We start from the raw sequence: 13,882 nt of genomic DNA on the forward strand, positions 1-13,882 counted from the left end.
TCACCTCTCGGTCCTTCGTCTCCATTACTTCTGTCACCTCTTCCAACCTCGTTGTCAGTCCCTCACGTACCATCTGACATTGCCTCTGTGTCGCTATCAAGTCATTTTTTATGTCGTTTTGTGTCGCTTTTAACCCTTCTAGTAACGCAGTGTTTCTTTGAACCTGCTCCACTAACTCCGTCTGTCCCTCCGTCAGCTGTTCCACCTCCTCCGTCAGGTCCTCTATGCCCCATTGTAACCTAGCCGTTCCATTTCTCACCTCTTTCTCTATACGCTTTTCACCTCGCTTTACCTCCTCGCGTACCCCCGAGACCTCCTCACTTACACCTCGTCGTATCTCCTCTTTCATCTCCTCCCTCTCTTTTGTAGATGCCACCCTCATCTGTCCCAATTCATCCCTCTGAGCATCCAATTTGGTTTCTACCCCGATTTTCACCTCCTCTATCTGCTCTCCCATTTGTTTAATTTATCGGGCGGATTGCTCCCCTATCTCCCGCAATTTGCCTTCCATCCTATTTTCTAACCCCATTAACCCATTTTTCACCCCCTCTATCTGATTCTCCTGGGCAGCCATTCTATTTTCCACCCCTGTTAACCCATTCTTTACCTCTTTTATCCCGTTGTCTAACCCCTCAAATTTAGCTTCTAGCCGTTCCCCCATTTCTCCCATTTTGCCCCCCATTTGTCCCATTTGGCCCCCCATTTGCTCACCCTGAGCATCCATCCGGTTCCCCATTTGTCCCATTTGGCCCTCCAATCGCTCACCCTGAGCATCCATCCGGTTCCCCATTTGTCCCATACTGCTTTTCAAACCTCTAATTTGGTCTCCCAATTGCTCACTATTCTTTTCCATAAGGGCCTTCATTTGCATCATAAAAAGGTTCAAATCCACCAACGGCGCTGCTACGGTCGCGGGCGCCGCTAAATTTGGTGCCGCTACACCCACGTGCGCGAGGACGCCATTTTGTGCGCCTGATACCTCCTCAAACACCTCCTCCATATACATTTCCCCGAGGTCCTGGGTCGATTCTACCCCGTCTATCTCTCCCACCGGCATCCCGTCGCCTTGACCAGCCATGGCGCGATTTCAAAATTCGGGTTTTGTAAAACAAAAGCAATTTCGGTACTTTGTAATTTTGAGCGCGTTAAACGCTTCAGGTCCGAATCCGACACTTCTGACACCAATTGTTACGGTTCGCGGTTAAGGATGTTATGTTTGCCGAGCGGAGGCCCCGCGACAGAACAGTTTTTTCCCGACTAAACCCGATTCACCCAGACGTTGGCCGTATCGCGCCACAGCTATTCAATCAGGGAAAAGACAAAGACGACGGATGTGAAGAAAAGGAATAAAAAAGACGAAACAAAGGTTGAAAATACTACTAAATTTATTTACTATTTACAGGCTCAAAATAACCAAGGAGAAGGAAAGATAAGAAAATAATATACAGAAGTTTTTAGAGACACAGGGAAAATACTAGCTTATACAGACTTAATTACCTACCCAGGACAGAACAAACAAAACAAACTCACGTACGCAAATGGGGGAACTTGCAGGCAGGAATGGCTGGAAGGAGAGGAATGTCCGGAGCTGGTAGCACGATCGGCGCGTTCGGCAGCCGCCGTCCCTTCGCGGCCCTGCTCCAAACTGCCGTCCAGGCCCCAAACGGCTGTCGAGTCTTGTTGCTGCTGTAGACGCTGCTGCTGGCGAGCAAGGTGACGAATAGCAGGCTTTGTGCTTCCCTGGATGATCTTCTGCTTTTGGACCTCACAACTCAGCCCTGCTCTGACGACCCAGCTCTTTCCTTTCCACCTCACCACGCAGCTCAGCTCAGCCTTTCAGCTCATCTCTTGGACTCATCTGCTTGTCTTCTCACCACGCAGCTCAGCTCAGCCTTGGACCTTTTTGCAACTCTCTTGGACTCATCTGCTTGTCTTCTCACCACGCAGCTCAGCTCAGCCTTTCAGCTCATCTATTGGACTCATCTGCTTGTCTTCTCACCACGCAGCTCAGCTCAGCCTTGGACCTTTTTGCAACTCTCTTGGACTCATCTGCTTGTCTGCTTGAGGAGCGTCCCGTGGCGGGTTATATAGGCCCCGCCCTTCACCCTTTGCGAACCTCCCCCAAGCATTCTCTCTCCGCCCTCTCAAGCCAAACCCCTCGTTCTGGGTTGGATGAGCAGGGCCGACTTACTCCTCCCCTCTATGACGAGGTGGAGACCCGCCTTTCTTCCCCAACCCTGCCTCGTGGGCAATGGCGGCTTTGGAGGGGATGTAATTGACAAATTGAGGCTTGGCCATTACGAAAGGGGAAATGGAGGTTTTTGGGAATGGGAATGAAGGGAATCTATCTCTTTTACTCGGTGCAATGGAGTGTCATGTTAATGGAAGACAAGGCCTTACTCTAAAACACATAATAAGGATATAAACTACTGAACAAGGGTTTTATCGTGTCCTTCAATGTGGTGTTTCATGGAATTAACTACCGGGATGCCCTTTTTACCTTTACACAACTCCGGAGGCAGGAGGGGCCATAATCAACAATGTTACACAACAATTTACCACAATACAATACACACAATCAAAAAAATGCAATCCTCATATCCGCAACAATATATTGCTGCCCGATAAACGGGCTTTTCAGAGTACCTGAGTTGATTTGACACAATAAAGAAACGCGGACGAATTCCAGCTTTTTGTGGCGTCCATTCTTTCGATTTACGTTGGAGCACAGCTCCTACAAGGTATCCATAAAAATAGGTACACCTGAACGAGGATAAATCTGCACATCTGGGTGCGATAAAACATTCCAGATAAATATTTGATTCAATCATTCGGGAATGCAGAACTAGCTTGTACTTTGTAGACTTGGTGTTATTGATAGTAAATAAATAAATAATGAGCTTCACTTGATTGTTGTGAGTAAATGTGATCATTGTGGTTGGAGAGTAGTCTCAGAGCTGTAGTATCAAAGTTACCTACAAAAGACAAATCCCACAATGCATCAGCAATGATTCCATGCATATGCCATGGCACTTCACCTATCCTAGGGCATCATCAGGATAAGATGCAGACTGTAGGCCTGAGTTTCATAATGAAGTTGTATCAATTTGAACTATCTCAAGCAGAAGCACAAGGCTTTCCATCAATCAGCACAAACACCTCATACTACCATTAAGGGCAAAAAGGTATACAGTACTACTGATGTCCCATTAGGCATATACCAAGGTAAACCCCACGGGGTTCAAATATATTAAATTAATTATTCCAATGAGGGAGGTGTAAATAATTGGATTTAATTCTCAAGCACAATGTGAGAAAGAACCATTTATTTATTTATTTATTGAGTGTGCATGAGGGAAGGTGTAGGGTGTGGGGGTAGGGGAAGGGATCATACATGTTGCCATATTTGCATACATAATAAATCGATGGCTTCTGAAATTGTACATTCATCCTCAACGAGAATGATACATGTTTGTGTTGTTTGACATATGAACGTTTCCTTTGCCTGTCTGTAGAGGGAGTCCTCACACTGCGCTCAAAAACTCCTCCTCAAGAAGAGTTCATGGAGATTCTTCAGAAGTTCAAGCAAACATTCAATGTTCTGGTAATTGACATTGTAGACACCACAGTACAGGGATTTGAAGAGATATTGCTTCGGCTTAACATCGATCCGAGGGACGGAACACTTTGTGATAGAACACAGCACCAATCAGTTTATTTACAGTCGGATCAGGAATCGCACTGAGACTACACAGGTCACAGGTAAGTGCACTAACTCTGCTCATCCTGTTAGACCATTTGTTTCTATGCAAAGAGGGAGATTAGATCTTAGGATTATTATTCTATTCAGATTTCAAGTCAATCGGATGAAAATTGAGGATTTTAGAAATTTCAAAGTAGTGGTTGACCTTTTGCCTATGTTGACCTTTTGGCCTATGTTGACCTTTTGGCCTATGTTTATCTAAAAAAAATAGTTGGTGGTTGTATTGAGCTCGCTGATATGTAAATCACCATACAAATTTCAAATGAATTGGATGAAAATTGAGGGTTTTAGAAATTTCAAAATAGTGGTTGACCTTTTGCCTATGTTGACCTTTGGCCTATGTTGACCTTTGGCCTTTTTGACCTTTTTGGCCTATCCTGATCTCAAAAATAGTTTATGGTTGAATTCAGTTTGCTGATATGAAAATCATATTCAAATTACAAGTCAATCGGATGAAAATTGAGAATTTTAGAAATTGGAAAAAAGTGGTTGACCGTTGGCCTATTTTGATCTTGTGACCGATGTTGATCTCAAAAATAGTTGGTGGTTGGTTTCACGAAGCTGATTTGCAAATCCTATTCAGATTTCAAGTCAATCGGATGAAAATTGAGGATTTTAGAAATTTCAAACGGTTGTTGAACTTTGGCCTATGTTGACGTTGTGACCTGTTTATCTAAAAAAATAGTTGGTGGTTGTATTGAGTTCGCTGATATGTAAATCACCATTCAAATTTCAAATGAATTGGATGAAAATTGAGGATTTTATAATTTTTTAATTGTTGTTGACCTTTGGCCTATGTTGACCCTTTGGCCTATACAACAAACAACAACAGGCATTTTAAGGTCATTTCCCCTGCAAGAGCGGGGGTTGGCCTTGCGGTCCCCATGACAAACTTCTCCATTTTGCCCTATTTTCTGCATCTCTCCTTGTTAACCCCCTTACCCGCATTTCTTCTTCGACCATCTTTAGCCAAGTCTTTATCGGTCTTCCCCGTCCTCTACTCCCTCTACATTCATTTCCATCACTCTTCTCAACCAGTCACTTTCATCCTTCCTCAACACATGACCAAACCATCTCAAAATGTTTCTCTTCACAGCATCCATCACAGGCTCTATTCCCATCATCTTTCGCAATTCATCATTTGCCTTCCTCTCTCTCAACGATACTCCACACATCCACCGAACCATTCGCATTTCCACCCTTTCCAGCCTTCGTTGCTGCTCTACGTTCATTACCCATGTCTCGCTCCCATAAATCATAACACTTCTCACACATGCAGCATACACCTTTCCCTTCAGCTTCAACGACACTCCCCTCCTCGTCAGCACGCCACTCAGTTCCCGAAACTTCTTCCATGCACATCTCACTCCAGCAACCGTTGCCGAGTCTGATCCACCTTCTCCATTCAGCATGTCTCCTAGGTAACAAAATGTTTTCACACCTTCCAGCTTCACCCCGTCTCCAAGATCCAACTCAACATTTCCTCCATCTGCAGCTCCCTCTGTGCACACCTTACACTTGAATGTAGCTGCCACACTGGTTAATGACCCTCTCAGACCACTACATTTTTGATGAACCCACTCAGCGCACATTGTACATTGAATGGAGTTCACTCCGACACCCTTCCTGCACACAGCACACGGCCACTTCCCAGTTCTTTCCACCTCACCACATGATTTACCACTTCCCATCACCTTCGTTTTTCGGATATTCACCTTCAGACCTTTTGTCTCCATACATTCCTTCCACTTGTTAATCTTCTCCTTCAGTCCATCCATACTTTCTGCAATCAACACCAGATCATCTGCATACAACAACTCCCACGGTAAACCCCCCTTTACGTTCTGAGCCAGCACCTCCATCACAGCTACAACTAGTAGTGGACTTAGTACCGACCCCTGATGCACTCCCACCTTCACCTCAAATTCACCACTTTTCCTGTCCTTTTTTGGCCTATTTATTAAACTCACCTTTATTTTGGCCTATACTTATCTCAAAATAGTTGGTGTTTGAATTCAGTTCGATTATATGTAAATCTTATTCAAATTTCAAGTCAATCGGATGAAAATTAAGGATTTTAGAAATTTAAAATTGTTGTTGACCTTTGGCCTATGTTGACCTTTTAGCCTATGTTGATCTCAAAAATAGTTGGTGGTTGAATTCAGTTAACTGATATAAAAATCCTGTTCAAATTCCAAGTCAATCGGATGAAAATTGAGGATTTCAGAAATTTAAAAAATAAAGTCGTTGACCTTTGGCCTATGTTGACCTTTTGACCTTTTGACCTCAAAAATTTATAGTATTTTGGCGGACTATTAACTCCAACATTTGGTGAAGTTTCGTGAAGATCGGTTTAAAATTGTGACCGGTAGGCAAGTATAAGTGAGCGGACAGACAAACACACACACAAACAAACACAAACACACAAACACACAAACCGGAGTGATCAACATACTTGTCCAAAAAAAAATTTTGGCCAAGTAATAACAAACGCAACGTCCAATATACCGGTACTTGAAAAATCTTCGATTTTGCAAGTAACAACCGAAGTGAAAACTGAGTACTCCCTTTCAGTGCGTGTCATCTCCGGGCCACCTTCAGTGCCCAGCGATGACGTCATGCAGCACCCGGAGATGGAATAGGAAAGGAGCGTTGTACAATGTAAAGTAAACGGGTTAATTATGACGTCATGATTGGTTCAGTAATGAGAAGGAAAAGGGATGTTAATGGGAAAATGCAAAATCACTTCGCTCGACTATAATTATGAATCATCGACGAAGCTCACTTCGATCAATCTTGCCAAACAAGTAATTTGAATTCAGTATCATCAGGAAAATAAGTGATTGTGACCTCGGAGGTGTATGTCGATCACATGACCTCAGCGTGTGTGTGTGTGTATGTGTATATACATATATATATATATACATGTTCCTTTATTTAAAGCAAGATTAAAGGCTCTCTTTGATGTTTTATGTACCCATCTGATCACATGACTCAGTACGTTGGCATCTCAGATCCAAATCCCATATACACGTAGAGTCAAACCTCGTCATCCGCGTGTTCGCGGTCCGCGATTTCGTGTACCTGTGCTTACCTTTTCCTCTCAATCCACGCCGATATTCACGCATATTTGCGGGAAAAATGGATCCTCCTTCAACTTGGACCCCCCCGACCTCACCTCGAACCTCCGCCAGGTTGTGTCCACATACAACAAAACACGTTATGGAAGACTGCGCGGTCCTATGTTCACTAAGACAAGATGAAATCATAATCGACATGAGGGAAGTGTGGGCGCTCCTGGGAGATTGATCACTGTACTATACTGTACTGTACTGTACTGTACTGTACAGGTACTCTAAGTCTAAGCAAAAAAGCCTTCTTATTGATGGTAAATGTTACTTATTTGATCGTATTATACTCCATTGTTCTTATTTTTCTATTTAAAAGTCTTATTTTTAGTTTATTAATGATTTTAGGACTGTGTGCGGCCAGAACATATCTCATTGACTTACATGTTAGAAACGGTTCACCGTTTGCGATTTTACATTCGTGGAGTTTTACAAGAACGTAACCCCTGCGGACGGCGAGGTTTTACTATACCGTATGATTTGTCCAGGTTTTACTATACCGTGTGATTTGTCCAGGTTTTACTATACCGTGTGATTTGTCCAGGTTTTACTTTACCGTGTGATTTGTCCAAGTTTTACTATACCGTGTGGTTTGTCCAGGTTTTACTATACCGTGTGATTTGTCCAAGTTTTACTATACCGTGTGATTTGTCCAGGTTTTACTATACCGTGTGATTTGTCCAGGTTTTACTATACCGTGTGATTTGTCCAGGTTTTACTATACCATGTGATTTGTCCAGGTTTTACTATACCGTGTGATTTGTCCAGGTTTTACTTTACCGTGTGATTTGTCCAAGTTTTACTATACCGTGTGGTTTGTCCAGGTTTTACTATACCGTGTGGTTTGTCCAGGTTTTACTATACCGTGTGATTTGTCCAGGTTTTACTATACCGTGTGATTTGTCCAGGTTTTACTTTACCATGTGATTTGTCCAAGTTTTACTATACCGTGTGGTTTGTCCAGGTTTTACTGTACCGTGTGATTTGTCCAGGTTGTACTATACCATGTGATTTGTCCAGGTTTTAATATACCGTGTGATTTGTCCAGTTTTACTATACCGTGTGATTTGTCCATTGTCAACTGCTGTTCTTGCAGTTGATATTGTTGTGGATCTCTCGAGCCCGTCGACGTACAGAGGGGGGTTAAACCCTTTTCCCCCTTCGAGCTTCGAGTCCACGAGGCCGAGTTGCCACTCCCGTAGCGAGCGTGCGGAAGGGTATCTGGTCGAGTCCCTACGTACCTTCGATACACACGCCACCACGAGAACGGGGATTGGACCTCACATGAGTCACGCTAATCGGATATGCCGAGCGGTTCGCGTGTCACGTGACACGTGCCGTTAATTCCTATAGAACCCGATTTGAGCGGTTTTATTCGTGTGATGCTAGGCCAATGGGGTGAAATGACATGCACGGTCAAATGGAAGGAAGAACACAGGTTTATTTACAATTATACAGTGACCAGGGTAAAGAGAAGAGACACAGAGCAGATACTTAGTCAATCGTACTTAATACCCAGACAAGGGCCCTCTCACTCATGCAGGGAAAAGAAGGAAGGACAAGTTCGTGCTCCAAACGCGTCCTGGTGCAGTGCGCTCCGGACAGCTCACCGGGCGTAGCCCTCAAGTGTTCGCGGCACGTGTGCAGGGAGCCCAGGTAGGTAGGTCGTCGGCGTAGGTGGCCGCGGGAGAGATCGTCCTCGCACAGCGTTATTCACAGGTAGCAGGGTGCAGGGCAGGGAGAGTTCGTGCACACACAGCCTTGATCTCCTCGCAGCGACTCTCTCTCTCTCTATGAACCACGCTCTCACAATGCTCTCTCTCTCACTGACTTGGTCACTGCTGCACTGCGGCGGGGGGAGGGGGGGCCCGGGGCAGGGTTTTATAGCCCCGCCCCTGAGTCTTACCCGAATGTTCCAAGCCCCTCCTCTGGCTGCTGTTGTTAGCCACTCCCCTTGAGCTCCGATTGGCTGCTTGCCGCTTACCGGCCACTCCCTGCAGCTCCTCCTTCGGGCCTGCCAGACTTGTTCCAGGCCTAGCACGTGGCATTCTAGCCCAATCAAGGCCTACACTTACTTGCCTGCTCAACGCATATTAACACAGGAAAGGAGACTACGCTTACATTTAATAAGAAATAACTGAACTAAAGCGAGGCTACATGTTGTGGTGCAAATACCTACGAGGGGGCTCATTCTTTATTCTGAAAACCGCAACAATATCAATGTACACTTATGTCTCCTAATGCCCATGTCCTACACATGATTTATCAGTAATCTCCTCCGTGAGCCTCAGATGCTGTAATCCATTGGGTCTTGTTGTTCACCTTCCCAGGCAAAACTGAAAGGGCAGATCCAGAACCCCAATGCCACGGAGATGATCCACTTCCTGTTCACTCCACTGGAGATGGTATGGCCAGGAAGTGTAGGGATGCTGTCACACTTGTTGCTCACACTACATATGGGGGTTTCTCTGATGCACGAGGCCTGATTGGTTTCGACGAATAAAGAATACATCCAGTGACTTTTTCCACTCATACACCAAGTTCCATGCATTTGTGAAGGTCGTTTGTACAATTATCATTGGAAATGAAATTTATTGATTGTGACGTGTGGGTGCCCCAAATTTAAAGAAATCGTTATATGATGATCGTACAGTAGTTTCTATCAGTGTTGCTGTTTTTTGTGGCATCTGAAGGTTGTGAATGCCACTGGAGGAGTTGAGCTTGCGAGGGATGTGGTGGATCCAGTGGCTTCACCCGAGTCTGTGCATCTCCTGCAGAGCTGCATGACTCCACGTGAAGAGGAGTTCTGGATATCTTTGGGTCCAGCCTGGACTAACATTCGGTCTGTTCACAATTTGATGACTGTCACAACGTTATTGTGGGCTGGCTGACTTTTGAGTTTGAAATATAGTGCTAGTCCTACACCACAGCTTTGTTTACAACTATTAAGTCGTACATCTTTATCGCTCCAACAAGTTTTACTTCAAGTAGAATGTTGTTGAGAATGAACAACAAGTGCTGTACGATGGGACATAATGTTTCAGGGAGACGACGACGATGAACGATGGAAATTCGAAAGGGGCGAAACAGCCACAACCACTGAATATCAAGGTAGGTTTGGAACTCTGTTCACTCTTTTCTTGTGCTCGCACTTGAACACTTTCGCTTTTACTTGTCCAATGATAATGATGGATGGGATGCTGATGGACATCTATTTTAACATGATGGTTTAATGACACGGTGAGAGAGCTATTACTCTTCTGGCTGCAACAATTTCATCACAAAAGGCCTGACGACGCTTTTTATCCAAGATTTAAGTTCATGGAGGAGCAAGGTGGTAAATCTATCTCATGGCAGAGTCAGGTGGTATATCGAGGCCCATGGATGAGCAAAGTAGTAGATATAGTATTATAGAATAGTGATGTAGTAGATCTAGTCGCATTGAAGAGCAATGTACTATATCTAGTCTCAAGGAAGAGCGAAGTGGTATATCTAGGCCGATGGAAGAGCGAGGTGTATTCGATCTGGTTTCATGGAAGAGCAATTTAGTATATATAGTCTTGAAGGAGCTGTGCTCCTACGCGAGTTAAAAGGATTGACGCGACAAAAGACGGGAATTCATCCGAGTTTCTTTATTCAGCAAAACCAAACTCGGGTACTCTGACAAGCCCGTTTATCGGGCAGCAATATATATATGCAATCAACCCCGGCGAGAGTGAGCGTGCCCGGGCGGCCCGGGCGAGCCCGGGAAAGGCAAGTCTGGACATGCCCGGGAAAGGCGAGACTGAGCGTCTCCGGGCAGTCTGGGCGAGCCCGGGAAAGGCAAGTCTGGACATGGCCGGGAAAGGCGAGACTGGGCGTCTCCGGGCGGTCTGGGCGAGCCCGGGAAAGGCGAGTCCGGACATGCCCGGGAAAGGCGAGACTGAGCGTCTCCGGGCGGTCTGGGCGAGCCTGGCACAGCCATCGCTCTGTGGTTGCGTCCTCGGCAGGTGTAAGGCGATTGTGTATGTCCAGCGGCAACCGCTACACGCGCCCCCCCAGAATCGACTTGCACAGGCAGGGTCAATTTAAGGGGGGTCCTGATGACCCGGCCGAAGCGACCCCTGGAGGATCGTGGGGGGGGGGGGGGTCCAGTGTGGTGGGGGGTGGTCGAGCGGGGGGAACCGTGGACGGGGGGCGGCCTCACCGCGGAGGAAGGGCCAACCGTGGTGCTTGGTCGACGTCCACGTGCGCCGGCTTGAGGTGCTCCACCAAAATCCGGTCCGACCTGCCGCCGACGTCGATGACGAAAGACTTGTCGTCCCGTCGCAGGACCCGGAAGGGACCGTCGTACGGCGGCCGGAGTGGCCCCCGGTGTGCGTCATGACGCACAAAAACGTACTCCGCTGTGCGAAGCGCTGGGGGGACGTAGGACTGGGGGCCACCGTGGCGGGACGTTGGCACGGGGGCAAACCGTCGGGTGGCCTCCTGGAGGTCCGAGCGCTGGCGAGCCGCGGACCAGGGACTGGTAGCGTCGGGCACGAACTCGCCCGGGATGGGTAGCGGCTGGCCGTAGACGAGCCCGGCGGTGGACGCCTGGAGGTCCACCTTGGGGGCCGTGCGGAGGCCCAAAAGGACCCACGGCAGCCGGTCGGCCCAACCACTGTCCTGAAGGCCGGCCATGAGCACGGCCTTCATAGAGTGGTGAAAACGCTCGCACAACCCATTGGCTTGGGGGTGGTAGGCCGTGGTACGGTGGAGCTTGACCCCCAGGTTGCGGGTGACCGTGCCCCACAGCTCGGAGGTGAACTGCGGACCGCGGTCCGAAGAGATGTCCGCCGGTGCGCCGAAGCGGGCGACCCAGGTGGCGATGAAAGCCTGCGCCACGTCGGCGGTGGTGGTGGAAACGAGGGGAACGGCCTCCGGCCACCTGGTGGTCCTGTCCACCATGGTGAGCAGGTGTGTGAAACCTCGTGATGGGGGAAGGGGGCCCACCAGGTCCACGTTGACGTGGTCGAAACGCCGTTCGGGCACCGTGAAAGGTGCCAGCGGGGCCTGGGTGTGGCGGTGGACCTTGGCCCGCTGGCAGGCCGTGCAGGTGTTGGCCCAATCGTGGACGTCCCGTCGAAGCCCGTGCCAGACGAAACGCGCCGACACCAGCTTCTGGGAAGCTTTCCGGCCCGGGTGGGAAAGGCCGTGGAGGGAGGCGAAAACGCGGCGCTGCCAGGTAACGGGCACGAGGGGGCGAGGCTGGCCTTGGGAGATGTCGCAGAGCAGGACAGTGTCCGCGAAGGGGACGTCGGCCAGGCGGAGGCCCGTGTTCGCTGCCCGGAGGGCTTGCACCGTGGTGTCGGTGGTCTGGTCGGCCGCCATAAGCGCGAAGTCCACGCCGAGGTGGACCGCATTTGCGCTGGCCCAAGAAAGACAGTCGGCCACGGCGTTGTCTTTTCCGGCGACGTGTCGGATGTTCGTGGTAAATTCCGACACGGCGGAGAGGTGGCGCTGCTGGCGGGCCGACCACGGCTCCGTGACTTTGGCCATCGCGTAAACCAATGGCTTGTGGTCGACGAAAGCTGTGAACGGGCGGCCCTCCAGGAGGTGGCGGAAATGGCGAACGGCCAGGTATAGACCGAGGAGCTCACGGTCACATGTGCTATATTTTAGCTCGTTCGGCCGGAGTTGCCGGCTAAAAAAAGCGAGTGGCTGCCAAACCACGTTCACCCATTGTTCGTGTACGGCGCCCACCGCATAGTCGGAGGCGTCCGTAGTGAGGGCGATTGGAGCGTCGAGCACCGGGTGAGCCAGCAGCGTTGCGTCGGCAAGGGCCAGCTTTGCGCCTGTGAATGCCGCGTCCATGGCTGCGGACCAGACGACGTCATGCTTGGCCGGCTTGCCCCGGAGGGCTTCGTAAAGGGGCCGCATGAGCTGAGCAGCGCGGGGCACGAAACGGTGGTAGAAATTCACCATGCCGAGGAACTCCTGCAGGGCCTTGATGGAGCGGGGACGCGGGAACTCGGTGATGGCCTCGACGTTGGTTGGCAGCGGCACGGCCCCGTTTCTGGTGATGTGGTGGCCCAAAAAGTCAACGGCCATCGTGCCGAAGTGGCATTTGGCCGGGTTGACGATTAAGCCGTGCTCGCTGAGGCGCTCGAACAGTGTTCGGAGGTGGAGGAGGTGCTCGGTCCGGGACGTGCTGGCGACGAGGATGTCATCCAGGTAGATGAAGAGGAACGGCAGGTCGCGCAGCACGCTGTCCATCAAGCGTTGGAATGCCTGGGCCGTGTTCTTGAAGCCAAACGGTACTCTCAAGAATTCGAACAGGCCGAACGGCGTGATGACGGCCGTTTTTGGGACATCGGCCGGCCTGACAGGTACCTGGTGGTATCCCTGTATTAGGTCAACTTTCGAGAAAATGACCCGCCCCGCCAAACGGGCGGAAAAGTCCTGGATGTGCGGGACTGGATACCTGTCGGGGGTGGTAACGTCGTTGAGGCGGTAGTCGTCGCCACATGGGCGCCAGCCGCCCCCCGGCTTCGGCACGATGTGTAGTGGCGAGGCCCATGCGCTATCGGAGCGCTGCACGATGCCGAGGTGTTCCAACGCGTCGAACTTGGCTTTTGCCACGGCGAGCTTGGCCGGTCGAGGCGGCGGGCTCTGGTGTAGACCGGCGGGCCCGTAGTTGGTATGTGGTGCTCGATACCATGTCACACTGCGACGGCCGAAAACGTCAGCCGTGTGAGGGCCGGGAACTCTGCGAGCAGGCGAGCGAACTCATTTGCCGCCGGGAGGGCGCATGCTAGTTCGGTCGGCACGGAATTGCTCATCGTGCATGCCAGGGAGCTGAAAGTCTCGGAGTTGACAAGGCGACGCCGTTTGATGTCGACCAGCAGCCCATGTGCGCAGAGGAAGTCGGCGCCCAGCAAAGCCATGGGCACGCTCGCCGTCACAAAGGTCCAGTTAAAGCGCTGATTGCCAAAGCAGAGGGTGACGTTGCGCGGGCCGAAGGTGCGGA

At 49.4% G+C, this 13,882-nt stretch overlaps 1 protein-coding gene across 1 annotated transcript in view; it reads left to right on the top strand.

Moving 5' to 3' along the window:
* Positions 1-13,882, top strand: part of LOC137416139 (epidermal growth factor receptor kinase substrate 8-like) — a 117,692-nt gene that overhangs the window by 31,156 nt on the left and 72,654 nt on the right. The window contains exons 6-9 of the mRNA XM_078781586.1: positions 3,516-3,604; positions 9,222-9,296; positions 9,585-9,733; positions 9,936-10,002. Of these exons, the coding sequence (XP_078637712.1) occupies positions 3,516-3,604; positions 9,222-9,296; positions 9,585-9,733; positions 9,936-10,002 (380 nt within the window). The remainder of the gene's footprint in view (positions 1-3,515; positions 3,605-9,221; positions 9,297-9,584; positions 9,734-9,935; positions 10,003-13,882) is intronic.

This window comes from Myxine glutinosa, chromosome 1 (genome assembly GCF_964187855.1).
Source record: "Myxine glutinosa chromosome 1, kmMyxGlut1.1, whole genome shotgun sequence".
Classification (NCBI taxonomy): domain Eukaryota; kingdom Metazoa; phylum Chordata; class Myxini; order Myxiniformes; family Myxinidae; genus Myxine; species Myxine glutinosa.